Source organism: Dysidea avara, chromosome 15 (assembly GCF_963678975.1).
Source record: "Dysidea avara chromosome 15, odDysAvar1.4, whole genome shotgun sequence".
Taxonomy (NCBI): domain Eukaryota; kingdom Metazoa; phylum Porifera; class Demospongiae; order Dictyoceratida; family Dysideidae; genus Dysidea; species Dysidea avara.
The window spans coordinates 9,402,615-9,416,746 of NC_089286.1; the positions used below are offsets into that span (position 1 = coordinate 9,402,615).

General features: G+C 37.5%; 1 protein-coding gene across 1 annotated transcript; it reads right to left on the reverse strand.

Annotated features, from left to right (window-relative positions):
* Window positions 1–6,660: 6,660 nt before the first annotated feature.
* LOC136246137 (uncharacterized) lies at window positions 6,661–8,919 on the reverse strand. Its single transcript, XM_066037596.1, has 2 exons — window positions 8,865–8,919; window positions 6,661–7,050 (listed from the first exon to the last, which is right to left on the reverse strand). The coding sequence occupies exons 1-2, from the start codon at window positions 8,905–8,907 to the stop codon at window positions 6,683–6,685; spliced, it is 411 nt and encodes a 136-aa protein (XP_065893668.1). The 5' UTR covers window positions 8,908–8,919; the 3' UTR covers window positions 6,661–6,682.
* Between the last annotated feature and the right edge of the window lie 5,213 nt (window positions 8,920–14,132).

Sequence of the window (14,132 nt, forward strand, 5' to 3'; positions counted from 1 at the left end):
TTGTAGAGAGTTCAGCCACAAAGAAACCATCAGGTAGCAGTGTTGGGAGTAACGCATTACGTAATATTATTACTTTTGTGGTAACTAAGTAATATAATGAAATACGCTATAAAAATAGGTAATATAACTCAAATTACTTTACCTACTAATGTAACGCGTTACCTAAGTACTATAGTTACTGTAACGAGTCTAATATTACGTAATATTATTACTACAAGTAACAAAGTTACTAATCTCGTTAGTAATCCACTGTGTAATGCCTAGCCACAATGAAGTAATGAAACCTACTGAATGAAGCTTATTCACCAGCTTCTTACTTATAACCAAGATTTGCACATTGCCCAACAACGCAATGATGTCACGTGATAACGTGGTAGTTTCACACGTGACAGCTTAAGGCTGTGGACACAAATTATAATATGTAATATTATTATAGTTACTTTATTTTTTGGGTAATATGTAACTGTAACTAAATAGTTATGTCGCAAGTAATATGTAACTAGTTACTTATAAAAAGTAAATATAACTGTCCCAACACTGTCAGGTAGAGAGTTCAGCTGAAAACAAATCACCCTGTAGAGAGTTCCACTAGAAGAAGTCACCTTGTAGAGAGTTCAGCTACAAAGAAACCACCATGTAGAGAGTTCAGCTGCAACTAAATCACCCTGTAGAGAGATCAGCTACAATCAAGTCACCATGTAGAGATATCAGCTAGATACAAGTTATCCTGTATGGATCAGCCACAAACAAATCACCCTGTAGAAATATGTGTTGGTAACAAATCACCATGTAGAGAGTTCAGCTAGAAACAAGTCACTCTGAAAAGAGTTCAGCTACAAACAATGAGAGTTTCAGCTACAGTTCAGTTATGTATAAGAAGTCACCTTATTACCTACAGTATGTGATTTTCATTTAATGTTAAATATACAAATATTTTTAATCAAACAAAAGGCTGTACACAAAATTTCATCCTTGTTCCACAATTCCTGCAGAAAAGAAGAAAAAAGAACAAGTTAAAAAGAAGTACCAAAGCCAGTTTATGGCCGGCTTTGTGGCTTGCAATACAAAAAGAAGTGATATCTAAACCAAAACAGCCAAGCCGTAAAAAGAGTGTGGCCCCCAAAAAGGCCAGGGTGAAAAAAGATATGAAATCCAAGCTGGCAGCCAAGAAATGGCTGTGATGGTAGGTTAATGGCAAAAATTTTAATTACGACAATTCAGGTAAATTTGGTGCCGAATCCTAGTGAAGGAGGCAACACAAATTCACTTGAATTGTCGTAATTAAAATTTTTGTCATTAACCTACCATCACAGTCATTTCTTGGCCACTACCTTGGATTTCACATCTTTTTTCACCCTGGCCTTTTTGGGGGCTGCACTCTTTTTTTACAGCTTGGCTGTTTTGGTTTAGATTCTAGTTTCTCCTAACAGCAGGAATTAGCTTATAGGAGTCTAAAGAGCCTGTACTATTGCTGGAACAGAAACCTGAACATACAAGAAAGCATTTGAGGTGACGTCTATAGAAGCTATGGTCTACAAGAAATCAAGAAAGAAAGAAAGAAAGAAGGGGGTGTGGTATAAAGGGACAGTAACTTCATACGATGGAAGAAGTGGGAAATATGGTGCATACTTCCTTGTGACAGAGTGTTTTTATGTTACCCGATGATCCTGACACAGATTGTAATTAATCCACAATTAATATAGCTATACATACATGTACAATTGGCACATTCATATAGTGCTGCAGGTCATTCATTAATACGTGATCATGTTGCATCATATGACATTTTATATCACGTGATTTGCAAACATCATGGTGCACATATGGCTAGTTTTTCATCACGTCACCTTTGTATCATGTGATTTGCAACATGTGTGTATATTACCCGATGATCCTGACACAGATTGTAATTAATCCACAATTAATATAGCTATACATACATGTACAATTGGCACATTAATTTCACTATAGTGCTGCAGGTCATTCATTCATACATGATCATGTTGCATCACATGACATTTTGTATCACGTGATTTGCGAACAAGATGGTGCTTTGTATCGCATGATCTTCCCAGGAATAAGGTTGTCAAGTGGATCTCCTGTCTTCTACCAGGATTTTACGTGAGTGTAAAGTACATAAAATCATGAGTGACCCAAGGGTCGTGATGTTATCCTTTCCCATGAGTGACACATGGGACTGCTCACCTGCACGTTAAATCTTCAAGTGCCTTTTTACTCCAAGATCTAAATGACCAACTGATGTCTTTTGTTTAGTAGAGTCTATCACTCACCTACTTTGATGTAGTAAATAACTGTTAATAGGATTTCTGTGAAAATTTTTTATGGCATATCTACTTTTATATTACGGATTCATTTAATGCACCTGAAGTCACACAACATTAAATTTGTAGCCCACATAATTTTTAGTGGTTAGCCAGTGTATAATAAAAGCAGGCATAATCAATTCAAGTTCCTTAAAAACAAACTAATCGCATCACTAAAAGGTGTTAGTGTTTTGAAAAAGGTAAACTAGGTACACAATATGAGGAAAACAATGCATGACATGAAAAGTTACGCAGTGAAGAACAATAAGTTGCAGGAGAAGAAACTCATACCAAAACTTGAAAATGTGGTACAAAAAAGGTACTGAAAAAAGGAGTTGTCCAATAGGTCAGCTGCATGTAGCGAGAAAAACATGGGTTTGAACCTCAGGACATCATTATAATAAAGCTTGCAACCTGGCCATTAAGCTACCAATTAAATACTTACAAAAGTACTAATACATGAATAAGTTATATGGATTTAGTGTTTACTTGTGGTCTTGCTGGACCAGGTGGTTTACACAAGAATTTCACCAAGCTTAACTAGATACTCCCATTTTAAATGCACAGTAAAGAACAAACAAATATGTGCAGTGATCTATATCAATAACTTTGGTGTTGCCATGCAGATAGTGGGTGTTTCATTATGCTGAAGTCTCATGTCAATACATACCAAGTTATGTGTCAGTGAGAACTTTAATGAACTGACTCATGGCACTTCCACTGCCTTGTGAATAGTAGATTCAATAATAGGATAAAAACAGGACTTGTTGATTTGATTAATTAACCCATAACGAGCTGATATATAGTAACCAGTGAATACTCACGTATGACCCTGTCAATTCATTTAATGCACATGATGACAATAAGCTATATATAACTCCAAGTGTATATATGCAACTAATAATATTTTTCATAGAAACCCCATTTGACAGTTATTACATCAACATAATAAGTTTTATAGCTCAGTTGAGGGACATCAACTGCATAATATCGTTTCTAGGTACTAGAATCAATAGTTACTGCACAGATCAAAGAGAATTATAGCACACAATTCCTAGTAGACAATAGTATAGTGATAAAGCCATTAATTTAAAGACATGTGGTATTTACTTTCTAAACCACACATCATAGTTATTGTGAATATAGCCACATAGCAGAGTGAAATCACATGTTTACAGTCAATGGCTCACCTTCATTATGGCATGCATGTTTTGCCAAATGTGTGCCCATCTGGTAACCCTATAGTACCAATTACCAAATTGGTATTGTACTGTCCTTAGTAGACTGTAGGACTAAAGCGCACAACACAATACACCAACAAATAATTTGAATCACTATCATTGGAAAACTCATGGGATTGCAACAACATTTATATACATGCAAACAATTACATAATTGATTACATCATAACCATAATAAATTTGTCCAGTCACTACAGGTATAGGACTAACGTAGCAATGTAGGTTGTTGGTAGTTCACTTGTAGAGGTAGATTTGTGTATGGTTAGGTGTTTAAATGTGATTTACCAATTATTTATTGTTTTTATAGTCAAACAGTGAATGATGTCTTCTAAAGTTGCTAGGATAGTGACTTGGTAATTTATTAGGTGAGTGCAACGTTTCAAATAGTAATTTAACAATTTTGTTTCAAGAAATGAAGTTAAGGCAACTTGTAGGATGTTAACCATCAATTGTATTGGAGAATGACAACAGTATCTACTGGCTTTGGTGGTCTAAGAATTAACAGGGCAGCACACCTTTGTGTTTCTTGGACAATGAACATGTTGATTGGCCAGTAACTGGAAAATGTGTTGGTAACTGGAAAATGCATTGGTAACAGGAGTCAATCGTACTGTATGACAAAATCTTTTGCTTCAGAAATGAGGAGTCTAAAGGGCCTGTATTACGTGTATGTTAGATACCCACTGGAGGTTTTTTAGTAGGGTTGACAACCCAAGGGCGCGATTTGGTCACCGAGGTATGGCATTAATTAGTAATCAAGGCGCAGTCGAGGTCACTAATTAATTCCCGACGAGGTTCCAAAAGATTCAATCCAATTTTTCAAAAGATTCAATTTTTCCTTAAGATTCAATTCTGCGTATGTCTTTGAGAAACCACTATTATGTATTGCCTTATAATCCAATAGCATTTAAAAGTGTAATTCTGTTTTTCTACAATTGCTTACAACTGAACTCATCCATCTTGTACCCCCACAATCTATCAGTACAATACAATATTAGGTTTAAAAAGCTTCCAGATTCAATCTTGTGAAAGCTATATTCCAAAAATTTCCAGAGGGAGCATCACCCCAGATCCTCCTAGCTGGAAAATTCTACGTATGCGTACTCTACACACTACATGGTGAGTGTATGCTTGCCCTCTCAAGCCTTCCCTTCATTGTTACTGTTTGGACATTATAGTTTGAGCGATGAGACTGTAAAGCACACTAGCTATACCTTAAGCCAAGCAATATACTAAATTTAGCAATCTTGTATATTGATGACTTTACCATATAGATTTTATTAATTCGTGAATTGATGTAATCAATTAGCAAAAAACCAAACTCTAAAATTGCTAAATTTAATGTACCGCTACTGAAATTAAGGTATTTCAAACACACAAATTAATGGCAAGTATTGATCATATGTTAGCTGCATCCTTCTCCTTTCTGTTCTTTAGGCCCCTATTTGGTGATTATTAGTTTCTCATCCACCGCCCGCATCCTTCTTAAGCTACCGCATGGTAAGCCATTATTTGCTAAGAAGAACACGTGATAGTCTACCAAACTGATATAATTTTTTTTGTTGATGAACGCTACAATGAGCTATAAATCGCCAGGAGAACTGTTGCTTTCCTTAGCAAATTGCTGCAGTACCAGTTGCAATCGTGTTCTATCGACTTCATCAAAGCAGGCTTTCAGTTGACTGTCGAAAAACAGTTGGCGATCACGAAAAGTAGAATCAGCTGGTGAAGGAAATGTTTGTAGTAAGAAAGAAAGACAATTTGGACAAGGTCTGTATATCAGTGTGTTAATATTATAAATAATGGCATAATGGTAATACCCTCCCGCCCGCATCATAATGCTTAGAAAGGCTGGATGAGAAACTAATAATCACCAAATAGGGGCCTTATGTAAAGAATATATATTTTAGTTACTGGCTGTGGCCTTATATGACATGCAGCTAGTAGCTATTACAACCGTTCGGGAATAATGGTGTCATTTCATCGTTATTATGCACCTATCAATGTATTGCCCCACCACCCCCCCCCCCCCCCCCCCCTCGGGCGTAAGTGGGGCTTTACAGGGGGAATTGACACGAAACTGCTGCCCCACTATGAGGCATTTGACGATCGTTCAGTAAGTGCCCAAATATTTTTTTGTTGTAACTTCCTTCGCTATGTCAAATCCCGAGTTAATCCCGCGTTGCAACTGGGGCCAACGGTGGGGATTTGACACGATAGGTTTGCCCTACTATGGGGCATTTGACATTCGGCTGTGTCAAATCCCCACTATAGCCCCATATATGCCTGAGGGGGGGTAGTGGGGCAATACATTGATAGAGTAGAGCTATATTAAAGGGTTGGAATTCTTGGACATGACACTGGCTCATGGTGGCTGAAAGATTATCTTCTGAATTGTGATAGTCAGTATTTTGTCCACATATAGCAGTCTCGCTTCTAGCCAGAAAATCTGTTTCATGAGTTTAGCATTATATTTTTCAAACAGCTGCAACTTGCCAAGCAGCTAACAAAGTATACTTCGTATACTGTGTATACCCTCAATTTGAGCTCTGTTGTTACCACAGATCACATTTCACCTACCCAGAATAGACAAATGAGTCCCCTGGACATAATCAACTGAAGCTGACTGCCATCATATATGCCTATAATTAGTAAACAAAGAGATAAACTGACCATCAGTCTGTGTCTTGGTCTGTGTGAGGCCAAGGTGAAGGTTCAGTTCCATTACTTTAGAGTCAGCCTGCACAAATTCAGCTACCATATAACATGCCATCCTAGTGCGTAATGTGACATGCTAAGTGAAGTGGAACACCACAGTGAGCACCATAGCTCAAAGCCAAACTAAGGATTAATCATGTTTGTAGGGTTGGACTGAGAAGTTGCTAATAGAGACTTAAATAGCATTCAAACAGACTTTTTTCTCCTGATAAAAAAAACTGCACTATCCTGGAAAAATCTTAATCTAGCTACAGCTGCTAAAAGCCTACCATTGACAGTCCTTTTATTTCTATGAAAAATTTATGCTACAAAATATCACCCTCTGTACACTAACTACTTCATCTCCATAATTATATACATTGCAATATATTATAACCGTTGTTTGGTAGGTATTTTTGATTATACATTTAGGTACACCAAACTATTTCTATTACTAGCAATGACTCCATCAACTTCTACATCTCTTGAAGGGACAAGAGGAGTAGGATGAATTGTAGTGGTAGTAATGGTAGCAGTAGCGATCACTTGTACAGCAGGTGACTCTAGAGCTTCAACTAGTTTTCTCCAAGTTGCACTGATATCAATTTCCAGCCAAGTTTCCAACATTTTGTTACAACACCAAAAAGCGTTAGACGGAAAACTCCTTTCTATTCCATCAAGACGTCCTTTTGAAATGTCTAATAAGGTGCCAATGACTCTCCAATGTGCGGCATATTCAGGTGTGACTTGATTATACAAGTCTTTCAATTTTGGTGGAGCATCAAGAACTGTGAAAAAGATGAAGTTATTGAGGAAATATACTTAAACAAAAGACTGTATTTTTTTTAAATAGTTAATACTCTGCAGTATGAATATCGTATCATGTGGTAGTACTGTGTATTAGGGATCATGAACGTTTGTACTTTTTCACTAAAACTATTGACCAGAAACTAGCCTCGCAATACTTTTATCGTGTCCTGGTAGTATTGGTTAGGTATAACCAAGCTCCTTCAGTACAACCCAAAATGCTTCCAATAGGTTTCTACAAAATCTTAAAAGTTTTTATTCAGAGGAATTTTCTACTGACTGACTGTACTATGTAACTGCCAGTCTGATGCCTTCAGACAGACACAACTCAATACTGACAGCTAAAAGGCTATGGGCTTGATTTTTCACTGTTTAGACGTCGCTTCAGCCCAACAGTTGCCTTTTGGCATACCACAGTACATACCATGCTTCTTTTGTGGACATACCTTTATGCCATTGTGTCCTATATCATTTTCAAGGTGATTCATGTTAGCTAGCACGTTTATATACCCATCACTGAATTAGGAATTAAATTCCTATCAGTATATCTGCAGGTGTAGGTGACCTCATGACACGTGTTATGATAGCATAATACAATAGTGGTTGAGGCACATGTCAAATTTGGAAAGTGTACATAAGTCATGCAAGTTCATGTAATAGTGTGTCATAGCATTGCATGTGTTGTGTTTTGTTTACTTTCTGTAAGATACTATCATTTATGTACCACTCTGCGTGGGCAGTTCAAAGGCACCGCTAGTGCTATAATTTGTATATTGCACTGCTGCAGACCGCATTATAACTTATAACGCACTGGTTGCGGTTTTGTAGACCACAACAAGTGCATTATAAGTTATAATGCACGGTAGGTGCATTATAAGTTATAATGCACCTACTGCAGTGCAATATACAGATATTGCACTGGCTGCGGTTGCAGCATAGCACAAGTGCCAGTGGCCAAGACCACTATGACACCTCACCTAATAGGTGGAAAGACACTTCACAGATCACTCGGATTCTTTTATAGCCTGACATGTAAAGGTCGATTGTGGGCCATAACGTCACCAATACGTATAATGTTTACAAGCAGCCAATGGTGATCGAAAAAGCCAACGCGGGTGGCAACAACTCTAGTCTACATTTATATAAACGTACTTATACACCTTACTAGTCTGGTGCCAACTTAGCCCAGATTTAACTGTAGTCCACTTCGACAATGACTCAATAAAACAAATATATTCTAAATAATACTAACCTTTACGTTCGATTGTGGTAACCAGTTTTGTCATGCCACCAGATTCGAGTTTAGCCAGTGTGAATAGTAAGGATTAGACTAGTATCGTTTAATAGTTAGGTTTTGTTTACTTAAACCGTCTATTTAGCTGCTTTTTTTCGCTCAAGAGAATCACTATGGCGATTAGTCTGGTGCTTAGTCTATATGGCATGCTGAGCACTACATGATGAGAGTCGAACAGCGAATGCAGGTTAGTGATATAACCCATAGTGTACTAGCTTTCAATATCTCAGGTGGCTGCGGGAACGTCATCGCAACGTCTGGCTTGGTTACCCACAATCGATGTTAGAAACCTGGCCTTTATTAATGTTACAGCTGTCTTGTGAGACTCTCCCCACCTATTAGGTGAGTGGTACACAACAGTTATACAACGTGCACTCGTGCTCTGCCTGTATAAATGCACTTGCCTTCGGGTCTGACGGCCCTCAAGCTCGTGCGTTTATATCAGGCAGAGCACTCGTGGCCATTGTATAACTATATAATGTAACACATGAATATACATACTTTGATCAGACTGTCTGATGTTATTCCAAGTTAAGAGTGCCATCACATCTATTGCCTGTGAGGATATTCACATTTATAAATACTTTATACATTATATCTATATACTGATCAGATTTGCTTAAAGCTGGTATTGTTCTACTACTAATTCTGTACCCCAAAGTTTGGCTAAGGATATGGCAAACAGTGTATAGGCTTGCAATAAACAGCAAAAATGAAACAAAAACAGACTATAACTTACAGTTGCAAATAATAGAACTATACAGTATATGAAAATGACAAATACAATCAGTAGGCCATAACTATAGATCAAGACACACGGTAGTGTGTCGTGCGGCCCAAGAAGCCGGCGCGTAACACCCGTGAGTATATTGACAGGAAGAAAGAAAACGCAATTTTCGCACCTCCGTAGCTCTGTGCTTCCTTGATGAAACAAGACGAGTTTTGCTGTGGACATGCCCCCCAACTGCAGCACTCTACATTCCAAATTTGAGCGAAATCGCTTTGCGCGTTCCCGAGATATGCGACTTCAACAATTGGCTCAGTTTCTTCGTTTTTTTTTTCTTCTTATTTTTCTTTTTCTTGTCGCACACTTACAAAAACTGCTATAAAACTCGAACGCCATATCCGATTGCCTTGAAATTTGGCACACAGAAGGGGGATATAAAGGCGCATCTCGGTACCAACTTTGGCTGGAATACAATAAACAGGCAAAGAGTTATGAGCGATTATTCACGAAAAATAACACCAATATGTTGTCACGCTTACAGGGTAAACCGCGTATGGGAAGAAGCTGAAAATCGGTGGGTGAATAGGTTAACTATTGAACCTCAAACCTTTTGTGGTTTGAAAGAAATCGGGTTAAAAAAAACAGGAAGATACAACGAAAAAACCAACAGTGTGTAACAATTACGCAATCGAGATTAGCTAATAAAAAAACGACTGCTTGCCACGCCTACCAGATAAACCGCTTGGGGTAATGCTTTGAAAATCGTTATACAGATGGAGTAATCATCTTAGAAAGGCTCATCAATGGTGTAGAAGAATCAGACTTAAAGCCACGGAGTTATAACACGAAATCCAACTTGGTGCAGCAAGTGCGAGATCGAGATACTCTAATAGAGCAGTCATCCTAATAGAGCAGTCACCCTGAAGAGAATTCAAGAGATCAGCTAGAAACAAGAAACCTGTATAGAGATCAGCTACACACAAGCCACCCTGTAGAGAGATCAGCTAGAAGAAGTTACCTTGTAGGGAGTTCATACAACTATGGAAAGAGATAGTTCAGCTAGAAAAAATCACCTTGTAGAGTTCAGCTACAAAGAAACCACCATGTAGAGAGTTCAGCTACAAACAAATCGCCCTGTGAAGAGATCAATAGAAGAAGTTACCTTGCAGAGAGTTCAGCTACAAAGAAACCATCATGTAGAGAGTTCAGCTACAAACAAAGTTCCCTGTAGAGAGATTAAGCTAGAAGAAGTTACCTTGTAGAGAGTTCAGCTACAAAGAAACCATCATGTAGAGAGTTCAGCTACAAACAAATCTCCCTGTAGAGAGAACAGCTAGAAGAAGTTACCTTGTAGAGAGTTCAGCTTCAAACAAATCACCCTGTAGAAAGATCAGCTAGAAGAGGTCACCTTGTAGAGAGTTCAGTTACAAAGAAACCACCATGTAGAGAGCTCAGCTACAAACTAGTGACCTTGTAGAGACATCAGCTAGAAGAAGTTACCTTGTAGAGAGTTCAGCTACAAAGAAACCATTCTTTAAAGAGCTCAGCTGCAAACAAATCACCTGTACAGAATTCAGATACAAATAAATCACCCTGTAGAAAGATGAGCTAGAAAAAGTTACCTTGTAGAGAGTTAAGTTACAAAGAAACCACCATGTAGAGAATTCAGCTACAAACTAGTGACCCTGTAAAGACATCAGCAAGAAGAAGTTACCTTGAGAGAGTTCAGCTACAAAGAAACCATTATTTAAAGAACTCAGCTGCAAACAAATCACCTATACAGAATTCAGCTACAAACAAATCACCATGTAGAGAGATTAGCTAGAAGAAATTATCTTGTAGATAGTTCAGCTACAAAGAAACCATTATTTAAAGAGCTCAGCTGCAAACAAATCACCTATACAGAATTCAGCTACAAATAAATCACCCTGTAGAGAGATCAGCTAGAAGAAGTTAACTTGTAGAGAGTTCAGCTACAAAGAAACCATCATTTAGAGAGTTCAGCTTCAAACAAATCACCTGTAGAGAGTTCAGCTACAAACAAATTGCCCTGTAGAGAGATCAGCTAGAAGAAGTTACCTTGTAGAGAGTTCAGCTACAAACATATCACCCTGTAGAAAGATCAGCTAGAAGAAGTCACCTTGTAGAAAGTTCAGTTACAAAGAAACCACCATGTAGAGAGTTCAGCTACAAACTAGTCACCTTGTAGAGACATCAGCTAGAAAAGTTACCTTGTAGAGAGTTCAGCTACAAAGAAACCATTCTGTTTAGAGCTCAGCTGCAAACAAATCACCTGTACAGAATTCAGTTACAAACAAATCACCCTGTAGAGAGGTCAGCTAGAAGAAATTACCTTGTACATAGTTCAGCTACAAAGAAACCACCAAGTAGAGAGTTCAGCTGCAAAGAAATCACCCTGTAGAAAATTCAGCCACAGACAAATTGCCCTGTAGAAAGATCAGTTAGAAGAAGTTACCTTTTAGAGAGTTCAGCTACAAAGAAACCATTCTGTAAAGAGCTCAACTGCAAACAAATCATCTGTACAGAATTCAGCTACAAACAAATCACCCTGTAGAGAGATCAGCTAGAAGAAGTTAACTTGTAGAGAGTTCAGCTACAAAGAAACCATCATTTAGAAAGTTCAGCTTCAAACAAATCACCTGTAGAGAGTTCAGCTACAAACAAATCTCCCTGCAGAGAGATCAGTTAGAAGAAGTTACCTTGTAGAGAGTGAAGCTACAAACAAATCACCCTATTGAAAGATCAGCTAGAAGAAGTCACCTTGTAGAAAGTTCAGTTACAAAGAAACCACCATGTAGAGAGTTCAGCTACAAACTAGTCACCTTGTAGAGACATCAGCTAGAAAAGTTATCTTGTAGAGAGTTCAGCTACAAAGAAACCATTCTTTAAAGAGCTCAGCTGCAAACAAATCACCTGTACAGAATTCAGCTACAAACAAATCACCCTGTAGAGAGATCAGCTAGAAGAAATTACCTTGTAGATAGTTCAGCTACAAACAAATCACCCTGTAGAAAGATCAGTTAGAAGAAGTTACTTTGTAGAGAGTTCAGCTACAAAGAAACCATTTTGTAAAGGGCTCAGCTGCAAACAAATCACCTGTACAGAATTCAGCTACGAACAAATCACCCTGTAGAGAGATCAGCTAGAAGAAGTTACCTTGTAGATAGTTCAGCTACAAACAAATCTCCCTGTAGAGAGATCAGCTAGAAGAAATTACCTTGTAGAGAATTCAGCTGCAAAGAAATCACCACTGCCCAAATTTCAAGGCAATAGCTCTTTCCAATCTGAAGTTATCAATTGTCAAAGTTGGCAAATTGGATGTGTGTGGAAGGCCCCTTTTCGCAAATCCGGTCACATATGTATTATATATATATATAATTTGTACATTTACTGATAAAATATTTAAAGTACATCTACTTCATCTTTTCTTCTTCCTGTGGTAAAGAAAAAAAAACATAGGTTAAAAAAGTCCCAAAGCTGGCCTATGGGCCGGCTTTGGGGGTATACAAATACAAAAAGAAATGAAATCTAATCCAAAACAGCCAAGCTGTAAAAAGTGTGCGGCCCTCAGAAAGGCTATTGTGAAAAAAGATGTGAAATCCAAGGTGGCGGCCAAGAAATGGCTGTGATGGTAGGTTAATGGTAAAAATTTTAATAATGACAATTCAGGTAAATTTTGTGAAGTGGCACAAAAATTCACCTGAATTGTTGTTATTAAAATTTTTACCATTAACCTACCATCACAGCCATTTCTTGGCCGCCACCTTGGATTTCACATCTTTTTTCACAATAGCCTTTCTGAGGGCCGCACACTTTTTTACAGCTTGGCTGTTTTGGATTAGATCATCATTTCTGGTTACACCACCTTCAGCTCTATATGCCATTAGATGTTATACATGTCAAGTAACACTGTGGGTGGGCCATGCATTGTAGCACAACATTTTGACATGTTCTAAACACTACAGTTTTCATCATGCATATAGTTCTACTAAGGTGGATTGCAGCTTGGCTAGACAAAGCAACAAGTTGGTAAGATTATTTTATAGCACTCGAATATGTATATTAAGCAAAAATAACTTTAATTGGTGCAGAATCATTTGAAGGCAATTGATATAGTATCAATCACAGCAGCAAATTCATGATTGATCAGTCAGATTATGTTTGCCTTTTTGTATAAACCCTTATTGCCGCAATTAAAATATTAACATAATTAAGCTGCACGCTCTTTGCAATAGACATAATGTACCATAATAATATAAGTATCTGTGCTTATGTCTTTAAAATTCCATATTAAAGTTGTCTCATACATATAAATAGCTATAAGCCTATAAACAATTTAAAAGTTTGCTCATATAATAAAACTGCTACCTATCACTGTGCAAAAAGTGGGATATAATATGGTATTTCCAGTGGCTTATTGAATACAAATAAGCTTTAATATAAATCCTGTATTATACTCATTTTATACTTTAGTATAATCCATACTATACTATTGCATATATGGTTTCAGTTTATTTACCACATTACCTAAAATAGCTTATATCTAATATAATGCCCACACTATACCATCGCATATATGGTTTCAGTATATTTAACACATTAACTGAAGTCTTACATGAGATTGTTAGTATAATGCAGGTTATACCAAGCTTTTTTGTATTCAATAAGCCACTGGAAATACCATCTTATATCCCTCTTGTATCACAGTGTAACACCATCAAGGTACCCTTCTGGTTTAATGTAGCTAGTTGATCATTAATGCTGCATGTATGATCATGACTAATGATCCACAAGGGGTTGTCACTCCAATATGCACTGTACTACGGTATGCAACCGCAGCCAAAACTAAATGTCAATGAACAAGGCTGATTTTTACAAAGAACAACGGTCAAACTATTTTCCAAGCACGGTCAAATAAGTAGTGCACGAAACTATAGTGAAAATAAATGAAACCATTTGAAAGTCAACGGTCAAAATCGAAAATCAATCTTTGACTGCGGTTACAGATCGTAGTACAGGTG